Source organism: Aptenodytes forsteri, unplaced genomic scaffold (genome assembly GCF_000699145.1).
Source record: "Aptenodytes forsteri isolate BGI_AS27 unplaced genomic scaffold, ASM69914v1 Scaffold360, whole genome shotgun sequence".
Taxonomy (NCBI): Eukaryota; Metazoa; Chordata; class Aves; order Sphenisciformes; family Spheniscidae; genus Aptenodytes; species Aptenodytes forsteri.
The window spans coordinates 626,740-651,879 of NW_008796109.1; the positions used below are offsets into that span (position 1 = coordinate 626,740).

The 25,140-nt window shown below is 49.2% G+C and overlaps 1 protein-coding gene across 1 annotated transcript in view; it reads right to left on the reverse strand.

Moving 5' to 3' along the window:
- The window catches only part of NTN4 (netrin 4), a 49,951-nt gene that overhangs the window by 24,098 nt on the left and 713 nt on the right, over window positions 1-25,140 (reverse strand). Inside the window, exons 2-3 of the mRNA XM_019474034.1 lie at window positions 21,494-22,023; window positions 2,735-3,022 (exon numbers count right to left, since the gene is read on the reverse strand). Coding sequence (XP_019329579.1) covers window positions 2,735-3,022; window positions 21,494-21,967 — 762 coding nt within the window. The 5' untranslated portion in view covers window positions 21,968-22,023. The remainder of the gene's footprint in view (window positions 1-2,734; window positions 3,023-21,493; window positions 22,024-25,140) is intronic.

Sequence of the window (25,140 nt, forward strand, 5' to 3'; positions counted from 1 at the left end):
CCACCCTGTTCACATCTCACTCCCATGCCCCAAGGATGTCCCAGGCCAGTATTATCTCACGGCCAAGCTGGACTTCTAGCCTCCCTTCAGCCACTCCCAGCACACAATGGCCCAGCTGTCAAGAAAAAATGCATCCGATGGTAGGAATCCCGCGGCAGCAAACCGGGCCGATGTCCCAAGCTGAATGGAGCATCCTGGCCCCCTGGGTCAGGCTCCTGCACCAAACCCACCTGGGCAGCAGCCACCAGCATCCCTGCATCCCCATGTGGCTTTGTCAGATCCTCTCTAGGTGAGATGGCTGAAATGCTTTTGGTCGCTTTGCGAGATCTGCCCGAGACCTGGCAGCTATGCCCAGCGCTGCCAGGATGCACCAGCTTACAGCCCAGAGCAGCCAAAGAGAAAAATAAATACATCACGTCCAGTTCTTCCACTGGCCAAGTAGGGACTGAAACTAAGCCTGCAGTTAGGATTTTGCCTGTGGGCTAAGACCAAGTCGGGGGTTAAGAAATCTTGTGTATACTTTTTTTTGGAAAAGGTTTGGGTTTTTTTTGAAAGGATCTTAAACTTGCTTAAATTGTGATGTTAACTCTCTAACTTAGGGGATATTCTTCAGGAGTGCTCTGGTCCAAACAAGCACAGAGCCAGATTTTATAATCATATTGTGAAATGGTAATGTCCTTCCCAGCTTTTGCTGTCCTTGGTTTTACAGTGAAGGTTCTGCTAAAACCCCATGTAGATACAGTTGCATAAAGACAAGACTTAAGTTCCCATCTCACACTTGAATGACTGACTGTAATTCTTCAGAATTATCTTTTATGTGACTTTTTCAGCTGAAATGTACAAAAATGCTCCCTCTCTGAAATCATACTCTCTTTTCAGAAGTTTCTCTGACTTCTCCCAGCTAAGCAGCCACAGACCCTGCAATCTTTCATCCCTTTTCTGTTCATTCACACACACCTGTCTTGCTATCATCTTGGAAATAATCCTCTCTTCCCATCTTGAAGCAATGCACCGGCAAATGCCAGCCCGTTATGCACAGTGGGGTGCCACCGCAGTCCCCAAATCGCAGCAGCCTCGTGCCAGGCAGGAGCCTGGCACAGACCGGGCTCAACCTCAGCTGCCCTGGTCCTATGATGGCAAAAGTGGTATTGGGAGAGGAAACACCTTGCCACTCCCTGACCCTCCCTGCAAACCATGGGGCTATCTCACCCCTACACCATCACTTATGGGACATGTGGAATAAGCTGTAAGGCACAGTAAAATGAGTCAGCCTTACTGCAGAAACGTCACCTTTGGGACTCCTGCCACATACACATTTATAACCGGAGTTGAATTTCCAGTCCCCTCGGGGCTGGCGCAGGGGCTTGTTGCTATTTCTTGCTTTGGTTTTCAGTGTGATTTTGGCACTTGATTCCTTCCCACAGCACCGCCTGTTACCTGTGCCCTATGGTTTCCATAGGCTATAGCTGTAACGGAAGCTTATTTGGCTGCAGGCTCTGTTACAGCTCTCAGCAGTGCTCTGGGGCATGCTCCCGTGCAATTGTATCCCACTGAAATAATCCTGAGCAAACAGCTCCTTTCAAAGATTTTCGCTCAGGGAACATCTGCGGAAAGCAGAGCAGTGCTACTTGAAACAGCCTTATCAATCATAGCGCTGCACGCTTTCAAATTGGTGTATTTTCAAGATGTTGCAAGACTAGCTCCATTAGAAGGGAAACATGCTGCCTGCTTCATGCCTGAGACCATAATTTAAGTGAAATGAGAGTTCCCCAAAGAGCTAGACAGATGCCAGACCTCCTTACCTTGAGTAACTGCCTTACTTTTTTTCATGATCTTTCCCTTTCTAACATTATTCAGCGCGATATGTTTGACTGCCCTGGCTTTCCCTGCTGCTCCTCCACCAGCAAAGCCAGGACTTTCAGAGCCAGCCAAGACAGGCAGAAAGGACAAGATGTGCTGGGGGCAGTGAGACCAGGGTGTCCCCGGGCTGGCAGGGTGCAGGCATGCCATGCCACAGGTGTCCAACACATCGGCCACTGCTGTGCCCATCACCTCCCCAACGGGTTAGCGGCTCTCGCTTCTCTGTGATGTGGGAGGACTGGGGTTTAGGTCTTGGTCAGTCCCAAGGGATTTGAGCTCAGAGGTCTTGTGATGGGAGTTCCCTCGAAACTTGAGCACAGGGTTTTTATCTGGAGAAAGGTATTGCAAAGTGCAATGGAAAGCCTGGGAGTGAGAGGCAAACCCCAGCTCTCCTGCCTCTCAGTTCAGGAGCCAACCCAGTATTTGAGGATCCTCCAGAAACAATGGCAATCACAAGACCCCCTAGTACATTCGAAGAAGCTCTCCTCCCTCTCTGTCATCAAAATGCCCTGCATTTATTATCTTTTAGCTATTGTGTTATTGAGAGTTAGTGTTTGGGGGAAGAAGGGAGTCAGCAATTCTAATTTATTTTAAGGATCCACCCGAAATAAATAAACAAACTTAAATTACTGTGGAGTACGCTTGAAGGATGAGAGTCCTGGTGGACCCTACACCAAGGCACAAGGGAAGCCCAGCACCTCAGCCTCAGACCACCTCCTTTGTAAAGACCGCTTTCGCTCTCTGTGCTTGGAATTCAGGGCATCGCATGTCAAATACCGTATACTTGGACCTATACCATACTCTATACCATTCCCTACTATTTTTAAAACTCTGCTCTCCTGCAGTGCAGACATTGTTGAGTGCGTGTACATACCACGTGGAAAACACCGGCTGCCTTGATGGGCTTGAATCCAGCGACGGGAACGCAGTGGTCAGCGTGGCCGTTGCAGAAGCAGCTGCCCTTCACGATGAAGTCGTAGACGGCGTAGTGCAGGGGCGGCGGGGGCTGCAGCGGCCGGGGGGCCAGGCTTGCCGGGAGGCAGGGGCAGCCCTGCCGCTCCAGCAGCCGCACACGCAGGTTGGTGATCTTCAGCTGTGCCTGGGCTTCTGCGCTGTATGGGTCCTCCGCAGCGTAAGGCGGTGACAGGGCTCGGTATATCACCTGGGCAGAGAAATGCAGCAAGGGAAGCAGAAAGGAGGATGTCAGGCAGCCCTGTGGCCGGCCGGGGGGGGGGATGGTGGCTGGAGCATCCCCCGGGACCATGCACCAGGTTCTCGCGATGCTCTTCCCGCTCTGCAAGCGGCGGGAGCAGCAAATCCACCTCCACCCCATGTGCGCAAAGTGACCCCCCGTGATCCCCTATACCCTGTCTGGACCCGACGGGTGCAAAGCAACATTTCGCCATTAACTTAAAGCAGAGGTCAGTGCCGCTGGTACGCGGCGTGGCCCAGCACAGGGACTGGCAGTCCTGCAGGTGACGCTCAGGTGAGGGACTCTTCATTAACCTTCCCCCCCCAGAATGGGTGTATTTTTTAACAAATAAAGCCCAGATTTCCAAATATTTGGCTCCTATGAGTCCCAGGCTGCTTCCTAGTGGAAAAGTGATTAGGCATGGCAATTAGCGACAGCAAGCTGATAGTCAAGAAAACCGAGATAAGAGAGAAAGAAAAGTGGGGGGCTTCTGAAATTTAAACAAATACTTATCAGTCAGTCTTTATTTTAACCTGGGACTGACTGAATAGGTAAATATTGGCTCAAGCTGAAAATTGAGAGAACTAGATAAAAATAGCTAATTTTCTTGAAGAGGTTTATTTTAAACTTGCTGGTCAAGCTGCCTACAGTGTGAAACAGCACATAATTCACATAACTACTATTGGCATAAAATGACACATTTACAACACGTATTAGTTACTGGTATATTTAACTTACAGTGACACTTTCTAAGTAGTTAAATAGCTCTTCACTGAATAGCTGTTGAAGGCTTGATGAACTACAGTATTTGTAAGCAACAGTTCAATCAGTCACTTGACGAGTGTTTGAGGGTGTGATGCAGCCTAACGGCCCGATGCATTGCTCCCAGCAGCGGCTTAAAACCTCCTCAAACCACCCCACTGCCTCACTGATAACCACCCACGCCACCCGAAACACCGGCCAGCCTCCTATGGACAGCAAGGAGGTGTGCAGCAGCGAAGGGCGACCATCGTTTCTTGCCGGGAGGTGCTGCGGGGTGCCCAGCGAGAGGCAGCAGGCGAGCCTGCCGGTGCCACTTTCGGGGATCACAGCCTTCTCTCCCTAAATCCACTCCTACCAAAGGATGAGGCTGATACGCTCCAGCTGATGAAGGCTTCCCTTTTATTTCACCAGGATTCACGTATCCTGGAAATAATGACCCCGGTGCTGCCAGCTCGCCCGCCCGCGGGCTTTGCCTGCTGGCTGCTGCCTCCGCCAGCCCTGCCACTGCTGGCACCACTCCTGGCGGGGACCTGGCTTTTCTCCACAGCTGCCAGGATCCAGCTAGAGGAAGCTTTGCCCCGGCCTGGAAGGAGATTTAGAGCTTGTTTTGGAGCTGAATGGCAGCAGTGTGCTTTTGTGCATCCCATCGGCCTGCCAAATGCGGTCGCTACCAGCGCACCGGTGACAGCGGGGCTCGGGCGTGCTGGTGCCGGATGCCGCGCGCTGGCAAGCACGTTGTGGCTGCAGCCCCACGCTGCCGTCCTGCAGATGCTCCCTCCCAAAGATATTCCAGCATCTTCTGCCAGAAAGATGTTGATAAGGGAGAAGGTTAACCAGGAGAGGTGATCAGAGGGCAAGGCTGGTGAGCGGTACGCGCCTTGTACGGAAGTGTTGAGTCTGATGAGGGATATTAATAAATAGTAACATATCTCAAAAGGTTTTTTTTTCCCCTCTCTTTCAGGAACATACAGAGTTTTTTCTGCTTTCCTAAAATAAAAATACCAAGCAGATATGAACAGAAACCCAAGCGAACCCAACTATTGGGCCCTGCACCTCTCCCCAAGGCTTGTTATTTACCCAAATTTAAATCAATGTCATTCTGATCACATTTACTCATTAGTGGCTTTGTGAACACAAGATGCTTTCAGATATGGAAAGAAAATTCCTTGGGAAACATCCAAACCGGAGACATTGATTTCCTTTTACTGGAGATGATGGAAAATGCCGCGCTGAGAATTTTCAGTAAAAACTAGTAGTTTGGGTTCCTTGCGATTACATAAATTGCATCTCAGAGAATTCTTTGTTCATCGTGATTTGGATGAGAGCGGTGAAGGAAATACATAAATGGGAACAATTTATGCTAGATTCAGCTGCAGACTTTCTTTTCATCATTTGCAGTTTTCCTTGTTTATTTATCCTCATTTAATGCACATGACCGATGCTTGTACCTCTAGTAAAGACAATTGCAGCAAGGAAATCGATAACGCTGAGTGCCTTCGTGCCAAGAGAGTTAAATCTCGCCTGTGTGGAATTCAGGGGGAGTTATGCTGCTGATTTCAATGGAGCCAGTATTCCCGCTCAGGCCCTAAAATGTTACAAACATTTCTTTTTATGGCTACTTGAAAACAGTGATGCTAAACATGAGGCCTATCTGTAATCCCCAGGGGCTGCGGGCTCTCAGCCGCTCCCCCTGGCTGCCCAGTATTGCTCCGGCTGTGCCCAGCAGCCCCGGCCCCGGCTTCAGAGCCGCGTTGCACCCTGCAACAGTGCAATGTAACAGGGTGAGCCTGGTCTCAGTGCTGCCAACACAGTAAACACCCTCATCCCTCCGTCCCAGACGCTAGTAGTTCTGTTTTAATAAAATACAAACCAGTCATTATAAAATGTAGGACACCATACAAATAGCAATTCTCTGCTCTGCCCCGGCTGGTTGAGCTGGATCCCCCAGAGGCTGCATAGTAAGGTCAAGGACGTGTTTCCCAGCAAGATTTCCCTGTTCAGTTGTTAACCTTGCTGATTTATCCCAGCCTATCTCGGGAGTCAGCACATCACTGGGGCCACACCGTCCACATACAGCTGTTATGGGTCTGCACCCCTGTGCTGCCCAGCAACTCAGCCCCACGTACACACATGGGTGGGTAACAGCTTTCCTGTTTTTACCTTCCCTTGGACTTCTCCGTGCAATCGTCCCACTGACAGGACTGGCCCTGGTCTGCAGCATCCCATCTATGAATGAACCATGGTTTGCACAGCAAACCTGACTGTGTTTGCATACCTAGAGTTCTGCCGGCAGCCCCTGGCCACTGCAGTCAGAGCCCTCCTCAGCCAAAATATTGTTTAGTTTTAATGGCGCAGGGGAAGTGTGTAGGCAGGATTTGAGAACAACGCACTGCCAACATGCATGTGTACCTGACAATGAGGTTTTGCAAGACCATCATCTCCCTGGTGCCACCGGGCAGGACTTCCTCTGATTGACTCTGTTGGGCCAATGCTCCCCAGCTGCCCGGGGATGCTTTTGGTGACGTGCCCAATCCACAGCCATCGTTTCCTCTTCCCAACAGCTCCCCAAAGCCCTCTGGGTTTATCTTGCTAAAACCACACAGAAAACACGCGTGTCCGGCTCAACCTGCAGGGACAGAAACTCTCCCCAGCGGCTCCGCCACTGTTGTCACGGTCTTGGCACAGGTCATTGCAGCTTTTTAGCTGTTGGGGCAGCCCCTCTGCCAGACACAACGGGGGGATGGCAGTTCCCTCCTGCCCCCCAGAGAAGTCACTGCCTGCAGAGCCATCAAGTCCATTACTCTTCCTAACCTAAAAGCGCTGGAAGAAGTCATGCCCGAGGGTCCCCTGCCAAAGGGAGCTGTGTTGTGATTACACAAGGGAGATAACTAGCTTGATGAGGTGCAGGAGGACATCCTTTTTGATAGATGATGCCGTTCCTGTTTTCACAGAGCAAGGCCTCTGGCAGGAGAAAGCTCTACCATGTGCAGGGGAATGCACCCACGCCCTTAGTAAAGGAGCAACGGCAGCAAAATCTGGCCATTCGCCTGCAGCAAGCCTCACCAGAAAGCACCCCACGGTGACCAGGCCTCCGGCTTTCCCACTCAAGTCTGTCTGCATGCAGGTGTCTTACAGACAATATGTCAAAGCATTACAATGTTGGGTAGACAATGTGACTTCTCCCAGTAGTCAGCACCACATATGATAGCAAAGGGTGGGAGGCCTGGATCTTTACATCAGCAGCTCTATAGTGCATGCACTAATCCAAATTTTCTATTTTGTAGAACAAGTAGGAAGTAATAAATTGAAAACCCACAGCACTTCTATGCTAGACATGCCGTAATATCAGAAAGATATTTTCATTCCCAGTGTTGTTAGGTCACTATAAATCTTATTATATTTGGGATTGTTGCTAGCTCACTATAAATCTTACAGTATTTGGGATTCTTCTTAAACACAATCCCAGGAACTGAATCTTTATCTCAGCTTCCATTTAAAACTAAGTATCTAGCAATATCTCATATCTGAGGAGCAAATGTCACAAACCAGGAGGCAAATAAAAAGAACCTCTGTCTTTAAAACAAAATATCAGTATTTAGGGTAATGTTACTTCCACCTCACATGGAATTATGCTGTTGGATCCCATGTCCTATAAATGCGATGTTTGCATGAAACAACATCAATAGAGAAGTGATTTAAAACTCACATGAGGATTTTTTGGTGGGGGAGAAGTCTCTCTACACAGCCAAATAGGCACTGTAGACTGCAATCCCTGAGTGAGGAATGTCACTGCTATGCCTTGAGAGGGTCGGGTTCACCTGACCGTCCTGGTGGGATGGCCGGCGGTGGCAGCAGGGAGTCTGCTCCACTCCCAGGGGAGCGGGAGTGGAGAAGCTGCCCCACAGCACCTTGCGCATGCCATGGCGTAAAAATATTCTGCTCTTCAGCCAGACTGCTCTGTCTGTGATTTGGGCACATCATTACATAGATACCCTCTAATAAATTTTCACAGCATTTCAATTTCCTTATGGGCTGTCATGAGCAACTCTTGCTCTGTTGATTACTTCACTTTGTTTTGTCTTAGTGGCGCAAGAAGCCTTAGCTACTTGCCATTCCACAGATGCAATAATGTAGCCCTGTATATAAATAAAACGGCAGCCATGAACATCGTGCACTCAAGTAACCGCCTGCACCACAATGACCTTGATTTCTAAATACATAAAAGTCCCTTTGCAAGAAGTACCCTAGTATGTTTACACTCGAGAGGCAATGAAAGGACATCGTTATATATATCCACAGTGGGAAGAAAAATGCTAATGAATGATGCTGAGAGCAACAAAATAGGCTCTGATGTCAAAGTTGCCTGAGGAAGTCAACAAAACCAATGAAACATTTGCTGCCAGCAAAGCCTTCTCGATGAGTCACGGGCACATCTTGGACCACTGGAGCCTCCACCTGACACAGCTGCAGGGGCCCGGACCTTTGTCAAGATACAAGTGTCCACAGCAACAAAATAGGGCCCCTCGGGTCGCAAATGCCCATGGCATTGAAAAAACACACGTGATCCACATGAAGGTTCTTCCTCACAGACCTTCAGAAATAGGTACAGCTGCAGAGGCCGTGGGCAGGGACTCGCAGCCCCCGTGCACGCGCCCCTTCCCTGGGTCCCGGCACCTGGCTAGAGGCACAACAGTCCAACCTCCAACTGGGAGACCGGCCTCAGCCAGAGTTTCTCCCCGCAAGCCTGGAAGGCATCAGGACATGGTTCACAAAATGACACCACCAGTAAATTACAGACAGAGGGAATAAATGGATGGAAGACTCAAGAAGTCATGGGAATAAGCCAATAAATGGGAATATGGCAAAAATAAAAGCAATAAACAAATATTAAAAACATAACCGCATTTCTATTTGGTTGTAAATGAAAACCAAGGTGGTAACACTGCACGAAGTGGTCTGTGGTTTCTTTCCACAAGATCTCCAGATAAAAGAGATTAATGGACTCTACCCTGTGTCATCCAACCTGGATGCATGAGAATGCATCTATAAGCACTCTGTAATAATGACCTATCCATATTAGTGATTCACCTATTTGGCTCATGGGCGTTTGATAAATTCAGTACTGCTTTATTTGACTTTTGCTGGTGATTTTATTCCTTTCAATGTATTTTACAGGAACACAGGAAAAAAAATAATAAAATGAATGTAAGGTTTCCTGTCTTCTCCAAATGGAGAGACAGCAAAAGCAATGAGGAACGTGCACCATGGTACAAAAGGGCATATGATATCTAGGTAAGTGTTTAATGGAAAAGTTAAGGTTTGTGTTAGGAGTCTGCAGTGTCTCTTGGTATGCAGGCACTAAATAAATGTGGCTAATTGGCCGGTATTATGGGGCCCTGTTGAATCTCCACGTCACTGGAAGCTATCTGGTTCATTTAGTGCCTGGACAACGCTCTGAAAACGTAGGCAGTAAAGGCGGTGGTGGAGCTCTGCCAGCGTTTGCTGGTGATTTTATTCCTTTCAATGTATTTTACAGGAACACAGGAAAAAAATAATAAAATGAATGTAAGGTTTCCTGTCTTCTCCAAATGGAGAGACAGCAAAAGCAATGAGGAACGTGCACCATGGTACAAAAGGGCATATGATATCTAGGTAAGTGTTTAATGGAAAAGTTAAGGTTTGTGTTAGGAGTCTGCAGTGTCTCTTGGTATGCAGGCACTAAATAAATGTGGCTAATTGGCCGGTATTATGGGGCCCTGTTGAATCTCCATGTCACTGGAAGCTATCTGGTTCATTTAGTGCCTGGACAACGCTCTGAAAACGTAGGCAGTAAAGGCGGTGGTGGAGCTCTGCCAGCGCGTCTGGGACTTCATCCCTTTGCCGCCTGAAAAATTTCCCTCAAGCCTGGCAAGTGGCCGAGGTTAGACACTGCCTGCCAGGCACTGGGGCTAAGGTAAAGGGGAGCCCTCATCCCCCACCTCCCAGCCCCAGGATTTCCAGCTGTGTGCACAGCATCACCTCATGTCTACTTGTCCCCACAGGCCCTGGCTGTTGCTTGCAGCCGCATGCAACTGCAGCTCAAGCTGAGATGTTCCATGCTGCACCCGCTGCCTGGTACACCTCTGCCACCCCCAGCCACTGCGTGCCTGCGCCCCGTCCCCCTGTGCCTCCCTCCACAGCCAGCCCAGCCCATCGAACAGCCCAGGCCCTCTCCCATAGGGACTACCCAAAAGTGTCAACTGCTTTCAGTCTTGGCTGGTCTTGTTGGGAGAAGCTTAGCTGGGAAATTTTATTGGGCCAATTAAGCTTTCCTTCTCAATAGATGTAAGTTAAAAGTAATCACGTCTCTTGGTAAATGTTACAGAAAGTTCACAGCAGGAAATAAGGCTGATTTGTAGAAATGGGTAATTTAAAAAATATTAACAATGATGCAACTTGTGTGTGCCCACTGGGGCTTTCTCTAGCAACCTGCCACAGTGTCTGATTTCAACTTCCACCCAAGAAACTGCATCATCACCACAAAAGCCTGCTTAGACTTTTCTCAGAGGGAACTGGATATAAATTTAGCTGCGGAAATCCAGCGCCAGCCAGGTGCTCCTGGTTCAAAGAGGGTGTCCCCACACCTCCTTCGCTCACCCCTGCTTGGTCACCTCTTGGTAGTGCAGAGGAGCGTTGAGGCTGAGACTGCTCCATGCTCATCCCCTTGCGCCTTCCCAGGAAAGAGTAATTAAACCTAATTAAGACTAACACCCAACTCAAGAAAGACTGAGGTGAGACTGTCTTACTGTACATGTGAGGATGGCTTGACTTTCAAGGTTTGCTGTGCCAAGTGGCAAGACTCACACCACAGCAATAAATCCTATTTGGTACCTATGGGGAGCAGCAACAGTCCTACCTACCTATCCTGCCCTGATACCTTTGGGGACCCCTTTTTACAGTGGGAAGCCTCAGGGCACAGGAGCTGCCTAGTTTAATGGGGCTCCCTCAGCCCTGCCAGTGCAGGAGCAGCTCAGGTGGCCCGTTTGTCAGACACATGGTCTAACCACCAGACCTAGTGCCTACAACAACCAACATATTCCCTGCCCACATACATCCTCTGAGAGAGACAGATACTCTGCAGATGATAGGTTTTTCTTGTCTCCCAGTTTTAGTATTGAGGACTCAACCCCATGCTAGCATTTACTCTCCTGGTCAGTATTTTAGTTTCCAAGGATTTTCTGCATCAGTGTGGTCAACTTCTGCTAGGCTCTCTCCTTGGGTCTTCCCAGTGTGGAGAGCTGTGTCTCCAGAGGAGTGTTTTGCTTGCAAAGCCTTCCCATATCTTTCAGGTTAGTTCCCTACTGAAATAGGCCTTATGCCATTGCACTGCATGTGTATCAATGCGTCTGTCCATCAGTCCACCCTAAAAACTTTTGAAACCCATGGCTAACTTCAACCACATTTGGGAGATATATCTTAAAGGCATTAAGCTCCTAAAAGTTTTATGAAAACAGTCTTGTTCCTTCACAAAATCAAGCCTGGTGGGCTCCTCCCCCTGTGAAGAAGCCAGAACGCTGGTACCCTCTGTTGACAAAACAGACTTATTTGATGTATTACCACACCAAGCAAAAGAGCTTTTAAGAGAGAAACCCATGCGTATCTCTGTGCTATGTATGTTCACTGGAATGATCCTAGGCTAAAAAAAGACTTTTTGGCAGATGCTGTAAACAATTCACATGGTGTGGGAAATTCATCAGCCTAAACTGAGCGGGTATCACCCACTAGCTCCTCTAATATACTTTGGTTTTCTGCCTGTCAGACAAGTGGACTGCAGGGAAGAAGAGTGTCCTTTTCTCACAGAGAGGTCTGACCATCACCTGCGTGTGCACATTCGCAGTGCAAACCTCAGCATCACCCGGGTGAGATGAAACAAGAGAAATTGGGAAACCTGCCTCACCACTGCAGAGAAGTGACTGTCAGAGACACTGAGGTCAAACTGAGCAGTGGAGCCTGTCTTTCAGGCCACACCGTGAAGCACTCTGTCCATGTCCCCAAGCCATGGTGACAGACACCTGCTGTGTAGCACCAGCAGTAGCCCCTGAGCTCCTTGAGATGCTGGAGAAATGGCACTCCATTTTGGCCCACGCCTACAGCCCTTCTGCAATCTTTTACAGCACATAAAACAAGGCAAATAATCCCTTGTCTCACCATCCAAAAGTTAGGCAATCTTACAAAGACTTCAGGAGGAAAATCCAGCTATTTCAAATAACTGGCCCTTGTAGGGGCCTTGGCAAGTTAATTTATACGAAGGCAACTTTTATCTTTTGGGAAATTCAAGGCATTCTTCTGCCATTCTCAAAAGCAAGAAGCTGTATGGGACAAGCTCACACGCAGCAGCCGGCTGGTGAGGGGCTGGGAAAGGCATGAGGAGAGCTAGGCAAGAGCCTCGGGATTTCTCCAGGATCCTTGACTTCTCTGGCCATAATCAATCAGACGAGAGCCATCTTCTCAGCTGCCTTTCAACATCCCGCCGCACAATTTCATTAGATGAAAACGAAACACTGCTAGGTCATGCCTGTCTTCATGCAGCCTATGATCACAGAAGTAATATTCTTACCAGAAAAATCTCTCTCCAACTCAAAACAGCTCAAAACATTTGGATTTCTTCACCTGCAGTTAACAGTGCTTCTCCAAGAATTGATAGTTTATTCCACAATGGGTTTATTTTGCCTAATCACTACTTTCACTCATCAAACAGATAAAAACACTCAGTTTCTTGGCTCACAAAACCCTCCAGATGCATGATATAATCAGCTATGCACTATCAAGGAAAACAGTTATTGCTTTTTTCTCATCTTCAGAATCACCGTCTCCAAGGCTGCGCTATCCTGCATAGCAAAATGAACCAGCACATTTCAGCTGTTGATATGAAGAAGTCCTTTGACCGATCAGCAAGAAAGATGGCATTTAAATACTCTTCCCTCCAGCAATTCCCCTCCTTTCCCTATCCCCACAAAGATTTATGTTCTCAGCCTTGGCCTGCCGGCAGTACCTGTTATGCGTATGGAAGACCAAGAAAACCTGGAGCTACCTCCAAAGAACCAGACAGAGAACTGGACTTGCTTGTTCGTAGGCAGGGTGTAAGAAAAGCTGGCTCACTCCCCAGAGCTGCAGAATAACCCCTTTAACAGCTTCTGAGCACGACGCACCACTGCAAAAGCCTGCAAGGCAGCAGGTTAGCATTTCGGCAAGAACGCCTGCGACAGTACTAGGGATCAAGGGGATTTCTTTCAGCCTGATTTCATGAATATTTTTCAACTGCTCTTGTCTATAATGAAAAGGCTTTGTGTCTATAGAGCTGGCTGCTTAAACCATCCAGTTACCATGAGCTGCACTTAATTTTGGGAAAAGGAACACCTGTCTGAATTATATGTAAACACGCATAGTCAAAAAGGCCATGAGAAACAGCACTGCCCTTTCAACTCATGGCTACAGATTTTGACCACAGCAATGAGGGACGCTGCACAGAGACTGGTGATAGGGAGTCACGACATACGTGTCGAGTAAATTTGGTTTTGGACATTAACTTCTTTTCTTCCTGGAAATGTAGCCCAGGCAGAATTTGAGGACTTCACCATTTGTGTAGGATTTTGAACGTTGGTAGACTGGATATCTCACGCCGACACCCATTGTGCATGGCGATTAATCTCAGATTAAGTCCCCATGAGCTTTTGATCCAAAACTTCTGAGATGTGTCGATTCACTGCTTTAGGTTACACACTTCCCGTGTAACCGGTTGTATCCAGGAATCCTAAAGAGAAACATGGCAGCCCTACTTTCCAGCCAGCAAACTGGGAGCTGAGTAAGTGAGCCAGTCCTCCCTTCATGACAAAAATGAACTGTGAAATGAAGCAGTGGGGTGCAGTGCCTGAAGAGAGGCTCTGGCTGCACCGCTAAAATCCTGTGGCACTTTTCTCAAGGGAAGCAATAGTCCCACTAACAAGGCCAGATGCCAATTTAGAGAATTAAATTCTGCCTACCCAAATTCATCTTGTTTCATGTGGGTACAGTGCTCTTCACTTCCTACATAAGAAGTTTGGAAAGGGTCTCCTGGAGCCCTGGGACTCATTGCTTCCTGCTGTTGGCAGCCTACAATATACCCCCTTTCACAGACTGGTCAAGCTTACTCTGAGGAATAATTTGTTTTAGCCATAATTGGAGGCCGATCCAGAAGCCCTGATCCGCAGTTGTTAGAAACTTGCTGTTCTAAATGGAGGACCGCCGATACGCACTGTTAAACACTGGCTAGGCTCCATCCCAGGGGCGGCTGCATTTCAAGAGCTGGCCAAGCGGAGGGCCAACCGCCAAGTGTGATCACCGGGAGGTTGGAGAAGCGTCTTGCCCCTCTCATGCTCTGGTCCTCCAGAGATGCCGAGCACAGGCCCAGCAAAGGGACATGACATGGGCGGCTGCATTTCAAGAGCTGGCCAAGCGGAGGGCCAACCGCCAAGTGTCAAAAGCACTGGGAAAGCCAGGGAGAAAAGGAGACGATAAGACCTTCCTGTGGGCTAACTGCAACGGGGGGAATCATGTGGAGGATCACCGGGCAGGTTGGAGAAGCGTCTTGCCCCTCTCATGCTCTGGTCCTCCAGAGATGCTGAGCACCTGGGAGGCCCAGCAAAGGGACATGTCACTGCTCTGGGACTGACTGCATCAGAGAGGGAGGGTTTTGACACAACCTGGCCCAGAGACCTGGTAGTATCATCCCTGGTACTCCAGGTGTGGAAAACTTAAAAAGCAGGTGCCGGCGCCCGGAAAACAGCAGTTGTGTCACTCAGCCCTGATGGTGCCCAATCTCTGGAGAGGAAAGTACCTTTCATGGCAAAATTCCCTGGAGACCGAAGGTTTGTCTCCACATGTGCCAAGAACTGCCCTCATCTCCTGTCCTCCCAGGAACAGATTAAAAACTAAGCTCAGGTTTCCCCTTTTTCCCTGAATCCCCTTTTTGCTGCCCCACTATTTACAGGGAGAGGCTCCCCGCAACCCGACAATGCTAAAGCCAGTGGAAACCCTGCACAGGCCTTGGGAAGATGGGCTTCCCTGCCAGGAGGGAAAGCTCGGGGCCCAAGCCAAGAGATGAACCTTGCCACAGCCATGGGCAAGGCGGCTGGTGGGAGGACAGCATCCTGCTGGCATGCCGATGCTGCCAGCGCTGCCGCAAGCAGCGAGCCCTGTGCCGTGCTGGCCGGCAGGCACGCATCCCACTCGGCTCTCACGAACCTTCCCCAGCCACCCCGTGCTGAATGGCCAGCTGCCACAGCCCGGGATTTCTAGGTTCCTACATCACTCATTGACTCTGGCCTGACTTCGTTTACTTTGTCTCATTAACTTTTCCCCTAGAAATCATTATTCTTGTGCTTATGAAATAATGGCCCCCATGTCTTGCCAAATTCACTGATATAACGCAAAGAGTTGGGCTGGGTCTGGCCATCACCCCCATCACCCCTGGCCCCCAGCTGAACAGACTCTCTTTTGCATGTGGCATTTCTGTACAGAGCCCGACAATTTGCATTTTCCCAAAGACAGAATCATCAGGAAGATGCTGTTAAAGAGGTTTTTTTTCCTACAAAATGCACTTCTACACAGTGTAGAGATGGGACTTGAAAACACGCTTCCCTTGCTGTGTCCTCACGTGTCCTGAGCACTGCTGAACACCAGCCAGGATCCCTCTTTCCTTCTTATCAGTTTGGGCCTTTGTTTTCTCTCTGTGCAGACACCAGTGGCACAGGATGATTAAAAAAGCCGTTTGCAGCCCTCTAATGGGCTGACGTCCCAGGCTGTTTTGAGGTTATTCTTGCATATTTGCCCAGGTTCTTTGTGGAGTCCCAAGTCCTGCAAGTGACTGAACTCGTATCTCCCGTGACCCATGAGATCCTTGGAGGATCTCAGAGCAATGGAGATCTAGCTTCAGTTAAGGACAGCAATGATGAGCTTAAACCCCAAGCTTATTCAGGCCTAAAAGACAGGCAAAAAAACCGGGCAAAAGCTTCTAGGCTGCAACAGAGTGTTTCTACAACCCCAAGTTCGGGCTCCAAAATAAAAATCACTGAGCATCTTTAACTCCTGTTTGTGTCAGTGAGTGTTAGAATTCCTCGCTGTCTATCAGGGCCAAACTTGTGAGTAGCAGGACACAGTTTACTTGTCCTCTACACAGCTAATTTCAGGTAGAACCAGTAGGACTGGTGTCCAAATCCTTAAGGAACAGAGGCAGGCTGCATGCAGTAACAGTGTAAGGCAAAACATTTTAAGGTTTTTCTGCTACAGAACGCACATGAGATCAATAAAATGCTCAGTAAGACACACACCCCACAGTAAAACAGTGGTATGTGATGTTTCAAAAGTTAAAAGCACGTTAGAATTTGTTGCTGGAATATAGTCAAACTGCAAATACGCCTCTTCTATTAATAGCAAAGAGCAACAATAGCTGAGGTCTCCAAGTGATTTATTAGCAGTATTCTGAATAGATGAACACTCAAATAAGTTACTAATTTACTAAAATCTTGTCAAGGAGACTCTGCTTCAGTAAGTCCTTTCATCCTGGAGCTTGTCTAAATGTGGACACTCAGGCGAGCTAACCTGAATTGACCACAGATGGGAATGTAAAGTGAATGAGATAATTGCATTGCAGAGTGGACAGTCACTCTCGCTCACAGTTAAAGAATTAACATCTGCTAAGGGCCCCTTGTCAATGAGCCCTTAACAGCGATCAGATTAGGCTGCAAAGGAAGAGATATTAATATGATCTGAACTATGGGAGGGAAGACAGCCTTTTATGCATACTAATAAAATTGGCATTCTTGTCTGAGCATGAAGCTGAAAGAGTTTATATCTGCATCTTGTTTACTTAGATCAGATTATGTTTGGCTGGTGAATCCAGTTCTGATTTCCTTTGCAATAACGTGGCTGAAGGGTTACACCCTGGAAAACAGTGGAAATACTCTGGATTTGTAGAACATTTGTATGATCCAGGCTAAAACTTGGCCTGAGCCTTTCTCTTAAAACACTGATGATATAAGGCCAGCATTTAGAGGTTTCTGCCTATGCTAAACAAACTGCTGCTGTGAAACAATTAATTCACTAAATTAAGCATGGGGAAAGTCTTTAGTGACCCCTCTGCGTGCAGCTGATCTGAAATTATTCCCTGACACGGAAGGAGTTTCTTGTCCCCTTCGTAGTGTTGCAAATCTGACCCCTCAAATTGACAGATGCTTGAAGCTTGCTGGAAACCCGGGTTGGTTGTACTGAGGTTTCCTCCTCCTTCCCGCTTCTCGCCCATACTGGATGGGCCCCACGACGGGGGGACAGCCTGGCCCTAGGTGTTGAATGGTGAGAGCTCCTGAAAGCAGTGCCAGCCTGCGGGTGGGTTTCTGAACAGGACGCAGTGAGTGCCTGGGGATGCCGGGGCAGAAGGCGGGCGCCCACCATCTGCCTCTTTTCCTTTGTTCCCTACCGAGGAGGGGCTCAGTTATTTTGTTTGGCTCCTGGATCCTTGCAGAGAAGTCATTGCTTTCCTGGCTGCTGAAAGGGTGGTTCTTCTTTGCATGAGGCCAGACTACAGCCAGGCTGCTCCAGCATGGGGCTCAGCTTGGCAAAGTCTCTGAGCATGTGCTGACCTGTGAACTCATGCTTACTTCCACCGAGAAAGCCTTTAAGACCAAACCCAGAGCATCAGTGCAGTGTTCCTGACCTCAGTACTGTGCCATGCAGCCTTCAACCTCTTTCCTCTACAGTTCCGTCCAGATCTGCCCTTTTCTTCCTATTCCCACCATTAGGCTGTTGATCCTCCAGCTCATGCCTGCTTCAGGGTGGAGGACTCAGATGCATCCAAAGCAGAGGATAACCATGCCTGGAGGTTTTGCAGTGTCAGGGATAGGTAGCGAGGAAGGGCAGAGACCTGCCAAGTCCCTGCTGAGGTTACTCTACCCATCAGTAGACCTGCCAAGTGCCATACGTGGCATATGACATCACCACTGCCGGCTCTCACCGCCGTGGTGGCCTTCAGCTTGGGTGACTGCAGCATGGTGGCACCCTGCAGCCCCCCCATGCAGACCACTCTCCCAACGCCCTCCACCACCCCGGTCCCACCACCACAAACGGAAGCCCAGAGCCACTCTACTACAGAAGAAAGACGAAAGGCGTCTCCCAGAGCCAATTCAGCATCTCTCATTTCTCCACCAGCTCTGAGCTCTGGATCTTTGAAATGAACCCGGAGGCTTGGCAGCTTGCTTTCTGTGGTATCATAAATCTCCTCAAGATCAACATCATGGCAAGTTGTGATGAGGGAGGATTTTTGTCATAAGAGTTGAACTAGGCATCCAAGGAATGACTCATGATGATGAGGGCAGAAGAAATGCAAGAAGCCTGATTTTTCTTTTCAATAGGAACTGAAGCAGGTACAGCTTTGCTCCAAATTAGCACATGTGATTTATTAAAAAGAGGCTGTAAGCCCCTGAGTACTATGAGCTACTGCACGCTGCTGCCTTGAAACAGGGCTCGCAGGTGCCGTAACACTCGGCAGAAACACAGGTGGATCATCTCTGGTGCCATTTGGGGTCAGCCGCCATCTCCTGAGGCCTCCCCTGCGCTCTGCAAATTGCTCATCCAGGGGGACGGGCGGCAGTGACCGAGCTGCCAGCAACATGCAGAGACCCCACCGTCCTGCAAAACCCTGCAAGCCCTGACTCTGTGCCTGGAAATGCACATGTGGTGGTGAAATGTTTGAAAGTGGGCGAGAGTGGTATACAGACGGTGTGATACACAGTTGGGATCACAGGTTATAGTTGTTACATCACAGTTAAAAAACTCTAAAAAGTTAAAAAAGAAATCCAGTAGCACTCGCAGAATTTATGTTTGTGCTTTAAAGAAAACTGCAGCAACTGAGCTGCAATTAACTAATACCCTTCAGACCTGGACATTTCAGATGACTGCACATTTGAAACCACTGTTTCAAGTGAAATTACTGTTTCCATATGTCTGAAATTAGGTGCTACCAGAAGTGGGAGTAAAGCACAGCGTAACTCCAAACAGAACACAAAACTCTGATGTTTCTTTAGGTGAGATACATGTTGCTATTGGCAGTTACAAGTAATTGCTGGAATGTAGCACACTGTAATAAATTAAATGTGATGTTTGCTAAGCATGCAGGCTTGCCATCTGGTCACCAGAGAGCTGCTGTTATTACTTTGCAGGTAAAAAGTGGTGTTTAAGTGCAGGGAACTGAAGTGTGCCATATAAATAAAATCTTATAAGCTCCAGCCCCTTGGACTCAACATTTGTTTAAAACCTGGAATAATTAAATGATCTTGACTTTTATAGCTTCTTTGCAATAACACAAACTAAAGCGATGCCAAAAGAAGAGATCCCGCAGGAGCAAGTTCGGTAAATAGCCTGTTTTTGCAGCGTGCTACCGCAGATGCATCAAACACCACCAAATTCCTTTCCTTCTTGAGATTGGCATTGGTTTCTACACACAAGACCTCGATCCTACTGTCCCCCACGCGTTGCCCCAACCTGTAGAGGAGCCGGCCCGAGGTCAGGATTTGCACAGGTTCTTGCCAGGCACAGCCCCCGTCCTGGTGTGCAGGTACATCACTGTAGTGACCACAGTGAAAACTGCGCCGGGGGCTAGCTACGTGGGACCCAGCACAAACGAGGCAACTGCTGCCCTGAATGACGCCCTGGGTTTCTTATCCCTGAGAACGATCCCTGGGAAAGCTCAAAAAGGAGCGTGCAAGTCAGAGTATCCCAGACACGTCCCACTGGCTGGCCCGAGAGCTATAGATTTCAGTCCCTGCACTGTATCACAGGCTGGCGTAACCTGATGTTTCAGGTGGTGGGACACAGAGGCTGGCAGAAGTGCTGAGGGACTGGAAAATTCCCAGTGGGGTACATCCATCATTTCTTTTGTAGGTCCCACTTTGTAGTTAGCCCCGATTCAAAACCACAGAATGGTTTGGGTTGGAAGGGACCTTCAAAGATCATCTAGTCCAACCCCCCTACCATGGGCAGGGACATCTTCCACTAGATCAGGTTGCTCAGAGCCCCGTCCAACCTGACCTTGAACACTTCCAGTGATGGGGCATCCACAGATTCTCTGGGCAACCTGTTCCAGTGTCTCACCACCCTCATCATAAAAAATGTCTCCCTTATACCCAATCTAAATCAATTTCAGTTTAAAACCATTGCCCCTTGTCCTGTCACAACAGGCCCTGGTGAAAAGTCTTTCTCCATCTTTCTTATAAGCTCCTGTATATATTTCACTGTGAAAGGAAGTTCAGGCAGCTTTTTGGGGGCACGAGCAAAGGGAGGCAGGAGAAGAGAGGAAGATAGCAGTTTCTTTCACCAGCCATCTGATTTAAACGCTTTGCTGGGCTAATGAAATAACCATCCTGGGTCTGTGTGGCAGGTCTGGAGATCCTTGTTTCTGAGCTGATGAGAGCACGGAGCAGCTTCTCCTAGAGCAGGACATCGGCTGCCTCCCAAGACACAGCTAAGAGATGCACTTCGGTGAACAAACAGTTCTTGGTATTTCTGCAGAGAGTGGCTTCCTAGCCAGAGCATGGCTAGAGGTGACCCCAAATGACTGCAAAGGGGTCTGAACAGGTGATTTTTCTCAGACATTAATGCTGGTCTCCAAGAACCAAGCTTTCACCTCAAAACATGTTATCAGCAGAATCTAAAATTATAAAACCTCATTCACTAATGAAATTTGCTCCTTTCTCTGTGTTAGGTCAGAGGGCAATTTAAAGCTTGATTAAACTTTCAGACCAGCTCATTAAATGAGGCCACTAGAGGGAGCAGCCTTTAAAGTCCAGCGCTGGTCACTGGGGACGCCTCCCCACCAGTGGGAACCCTGGAGGGCAGCCCTGCAGCCGTGGCTCCCAGGGGAGGGTCTCCAGCGCCGCGGGACAGGCTTAGGCACCAAAGGGAAGAGTATGGTTGGTAGCACCTGCAAGTGCATGATTTATTATCTGCTGTTTCTGATATTGAAAATAACCTGATTTTTCAAATCTATTTTTCCTTTTAGCAAACGTGATGTTTTTCTTCATTTTTTTCCATGCTCTTTTCACATGAGAGTAAGTGTGCACAGAAAAAAAAAAAAAGATGAAGTATAAGGTTTCTTAATTACCTGGCTAATCTGGCTTATGGGAACCATACTCCAATGTGGCCAGTAGCTATTTTGACACTCTTACTTCTCAGTGAGGGTGTTTGCTATTTAAAGTGAATCTGGTGACCATTAATTCTAACATAGTTGCATTTTGGTCAAAGTCGGACCGATTTGCAACACCCCGAAACCACACAACTGCAAGGACTGGAGAAGACTGTCAAGAGCGATGTTCCCTTTGGCTTTCCCAAGGAATTGGCAGCATCTGCCTTCTTTGCAGTTGTGCGGGGGGGTTTCACTGGGTGAGGGGAGAGGATTTTTTTGGGAAAGAGGGGGATTACGAGCTCAGCAAAGCGAGGGGCAGGGCAGTGCCTACATCACCTCAGAATGAATTACATTAGTTTACCCTGTGAAATAAATTCGATGACAACGGATGCCAGCGCAGTAAAATAAGAAGCGTAAAAGCCGGAGCGGAGATTGCAGAGGGAAAGGGGGCTGGGGCGAGGGCTTTCTCTTCCCGACCGTGGCAGACCTACCTCTCCTCCGGTGCAGGGGAAGGGACTCGAATATCTGGAAGTGCAAATGGCTCCTCTCTGACTCACGTCATCCTCCAGCCCGAAGGTGGCCGAGCAGTTAGCAGCAAAGTATTTGTAAGGCATCCACGTCTCGCCGAAGTCCTGGGAGCGCTCCAGCACCATGGCAGCTGGCCTGGGTGACTTGAAGACCAAAATCAAGTGAGTGAAGTAGAAGGTGGCTTCCAGGTCCAGCCGGATGGTCTCGCTGGGGGCGTCCTGGGCCGCCTGCCACCAGGTGCGGGGCAGGCGAAAGGGGGAGTCAGCCATGGCAGCAGGGGGGTGGGCCAGCCCCGCGTGGGCCCCGCTGCACCGGCCACAGGTGGGGCGCTTGCAGCGGTGCTGAGCGTCCTCAGTGTAGGCACAGAAGGGCTCAGCAGCATGGCGCCCACAGGCCGTCTCCGTCTGCAGCGCCCGCCCGTGCGCCAGGTTGCCCATCCGGGGGTTGCAGGCCTTTTCGCAGGGGCTGCCCGCTCCCGTCGCGCTGCCCAGACCTGCAAGGCAGAGAGTGGGAGACTGAAGCCAGCTCCCGAGGTGGCCGCACCCTACCCCGGTGGGAGCAGATGAGCCCTGCGGCATGCTTTTCGGGGACGCTGCCCCCGCCGAGACCATGTGCTGCCAGTACCGCCGTCCCCAGGAGGGGCTGAGGGAGAACGTGGCACTGTTGCTGATCTCTCCCCTCTGTGGAGCTCAGTGCGTCTTTAACAGCAAAACACACCTGCGGCATGCTTTTCGGGGACGCTGCCCCCGCCGAGACCATGTGCTGCCAGTACCGCCGTCCCCAGGAGGGGCTGAGGGAGAACGTGGCACTGTTGCTGATCTCTCCCCTCTGTGGAGCTCAGTGTGTCTTTAACAGCAAAACAAACCAAAAACCCCTCAGGGCTTCCCTGCTTGGGAAAATCCCTACCAAGAGTTGCAGAGCAGAGCAGGCAGCACGGGAGAAGGGATGCCTCCGCCTCGCCCTCCTGCCCCGAGGGACCCGGAACAAGGCTGAGGCTTCCGGGGGCAGTGACCATGGCCATGCCACCCCTACCCAGAGGCCTCCAAGGGGATCCAGGTGATCCTGGGGAAGGGAAGAAAAGCACAAGAAAGAGGGGCTGCCGGCGACACCGGGGCAGCCAAGGCGGCATGCCGGCAGGAGGCCAGGAGACGGCCGCGGGGGACAGCATTGCTGCGCCCCAGCTCACCGTGCGGCAGATCGGGTGTCCGGGGTGTGAGAGCTGGTAGGAATATCTCCTGCCACCAATGACCTCAAACCTTCACCCCCTTTCCCATCCCTACCCCAAATCTCCCCACAGTCCCAAACTGCTGCCGAGGTCAGGGTTGAATCGAAGCACTGCTTAAGTTTGAGAAAGCTGTCACTGATGTGTGTAAAGGGGGAAAAAAAATAAATAATCCTTGGTTGAAATGATGCTGGCAAGCTGCCTCACAGCTGAGGCTCTGTGGTTTTTGTCCAAGTTTCTCTGGAAGCCTTGTCGATTTAAAAATCCACAGCTAAAGTGTCAAAGAAAAATAAAATCACCATGGGGTTTGGTGTGAAACCATCTGCAATGTAACCCTCCTGGTGCAGGAATGTTTGATTAGGGGCTCTCCACCTCTTTATTAATAAATGTAACAGTAGATCAAGGCTGTATTTGATGAACCATAACTGTTTAACATAAAAAAAGCTCTGATGACTTGGATGTGGGCAGGCCAAACCATCTGAGGTGCATAATGTCTTCTTTATCGCTGGGCCAGTCATACATAGTCAGCTTTGTGCACCAATTATTATGGCTTCTTCTTGGCATTTTTATGTCCAAAGGTCGTTTCAGTTTAGCATCCAATAAATCCTTTATTTGGGGGTTTATTCAGCTTTTGTCTACAGTGTCATAGTCGCAATTAAGCTATATTGCGCACTAGCAGAGGCTAAGCCTTCAGAGCCTGACAGCGTTCCGCACTCCTTCTGCTCTTCAAGAAACACCCTGGAAAGAAAACATTTCTACCACCAAAGGTCTATAGGGGTTTTCTATACCGATTATTCAGAACAGACACGGACTGCTGCTTGTCATGTACCCATTACAAAGCACTTCTGAATCCAGTCTCTGGATTTCACTGGGTAAGCAGTCTTGGGAAATTTTTAGTGAACAAGAAATGCTCAGTCAAGTTAGCTTCCTACAGGGACCTGGTAAAACTGTGTCTGAGGTGACCTATATTAACTGTGCAGAATACATTTACTCTAGAAAAGTAAACAAATATAACTGTAAAATTAATGTAATATCACTTACATCTCCTGAACATCGGTTTCAAAGCGTTGTATAAACATTAACTAACCTACGCAGCTCTCCTGAGGGGGAGGTAAGTAAGTGCTATTATCATATTGTCAGTTAGGCTCACCACAAGTTGGCCTAATTTATGTCTTTGGCTGCTTCCCTGGATTCTTTGGCTACACGTAACACAGTGCAGTTAGCCGCTGAACAAATAGATGAACATTTACTGTGGTTCCCTCAGTTGCGGAATTGCAAGGCAGGATTTCGGAAGAGGTAAATAGAGCAGGGCTCAGTCAGCACCCTGAGACAGGTCGAGATTATTGTTTATGTTCATGAGTCCTTTTGGGTTTTTGCACACCATGGATTACTGCCTCCGGGGAGGCAGTGAAGGAGGACCTGATCGGTGGCAGGTGTCCCGGTGACTGTGGTGGTGGCAGGGCTTGGCGTAGCTGTCCCAGGGGCAGAGGCAAGGCTCTGCCTGAGCCCGGCCAGGAGGGGCTGGCTTCCAAATTCCCATGTGAGACCCTGGGAGCTGAGGGTATTCGATCGCTCCCAGCTCCTGGTATGCTCTGGCCCCGGTCATGCACGGTCACTGACTGCAGCTGTCTTCAGGCCAGGCATGGAGGGCCCGTTCCTCACCTGGGGCCAGATTTGGGGTCAGGGACCTTGGCTTCAGTAGGATTTGAGAAACGCTGCTGGCACGCAGACCCCACTTCCCATCTCAGGGGCGGGAAGGGGGGAGAGGAAACCCCCTTTGAAAGGGTGTTTGTTTTCACTTGAATTGGAAAGAGTTGCATGACGGATGCAGAGCACCGCATGTTACGAAAAGTGACAGCTTTCTAGTGTAACGCTGGCTGCCGCAGGAATTCAGTAAAAGGACAAATGAGAGCATAAAGATTTCCATGCCGTCAGCCCCAAGCTCACGACTGCTCTGCCACAGCCCTGGAAAAGTTGCTTTTCCTTACTTGCACTTAATGAATCTGCCCAACTAAATACTCCCATTCTATATACTGTACATGTCACCGGACTGGGATCTTCACTAATGAGAAAGAGCATGCAGCGAATACATGACTCACCTGTAAAACATCCATGGAAAATCATATGCTTCCTGCCTAAGCATTTTAGCAACACTTGCCTTGTGATGTTTCATTTATATCTTGTGCCCGATTAAACGTTTGTTTCCCATCTGGGTTTTTTCTTCTTTTTAAAGAAGAAAATTGGCACTCGTCTTGCGACCGGCCGAGGAAGCGTTACGCAAACTGTTTATGCCCAATCGCCTCTGCTGCGGCGCGGCGGGACCCCGCTGCGGGCAGATCTGAGCGCAAAGTGTTTATGCCGCGGGAAGGGGCTTTGAGAGCCCTGCCC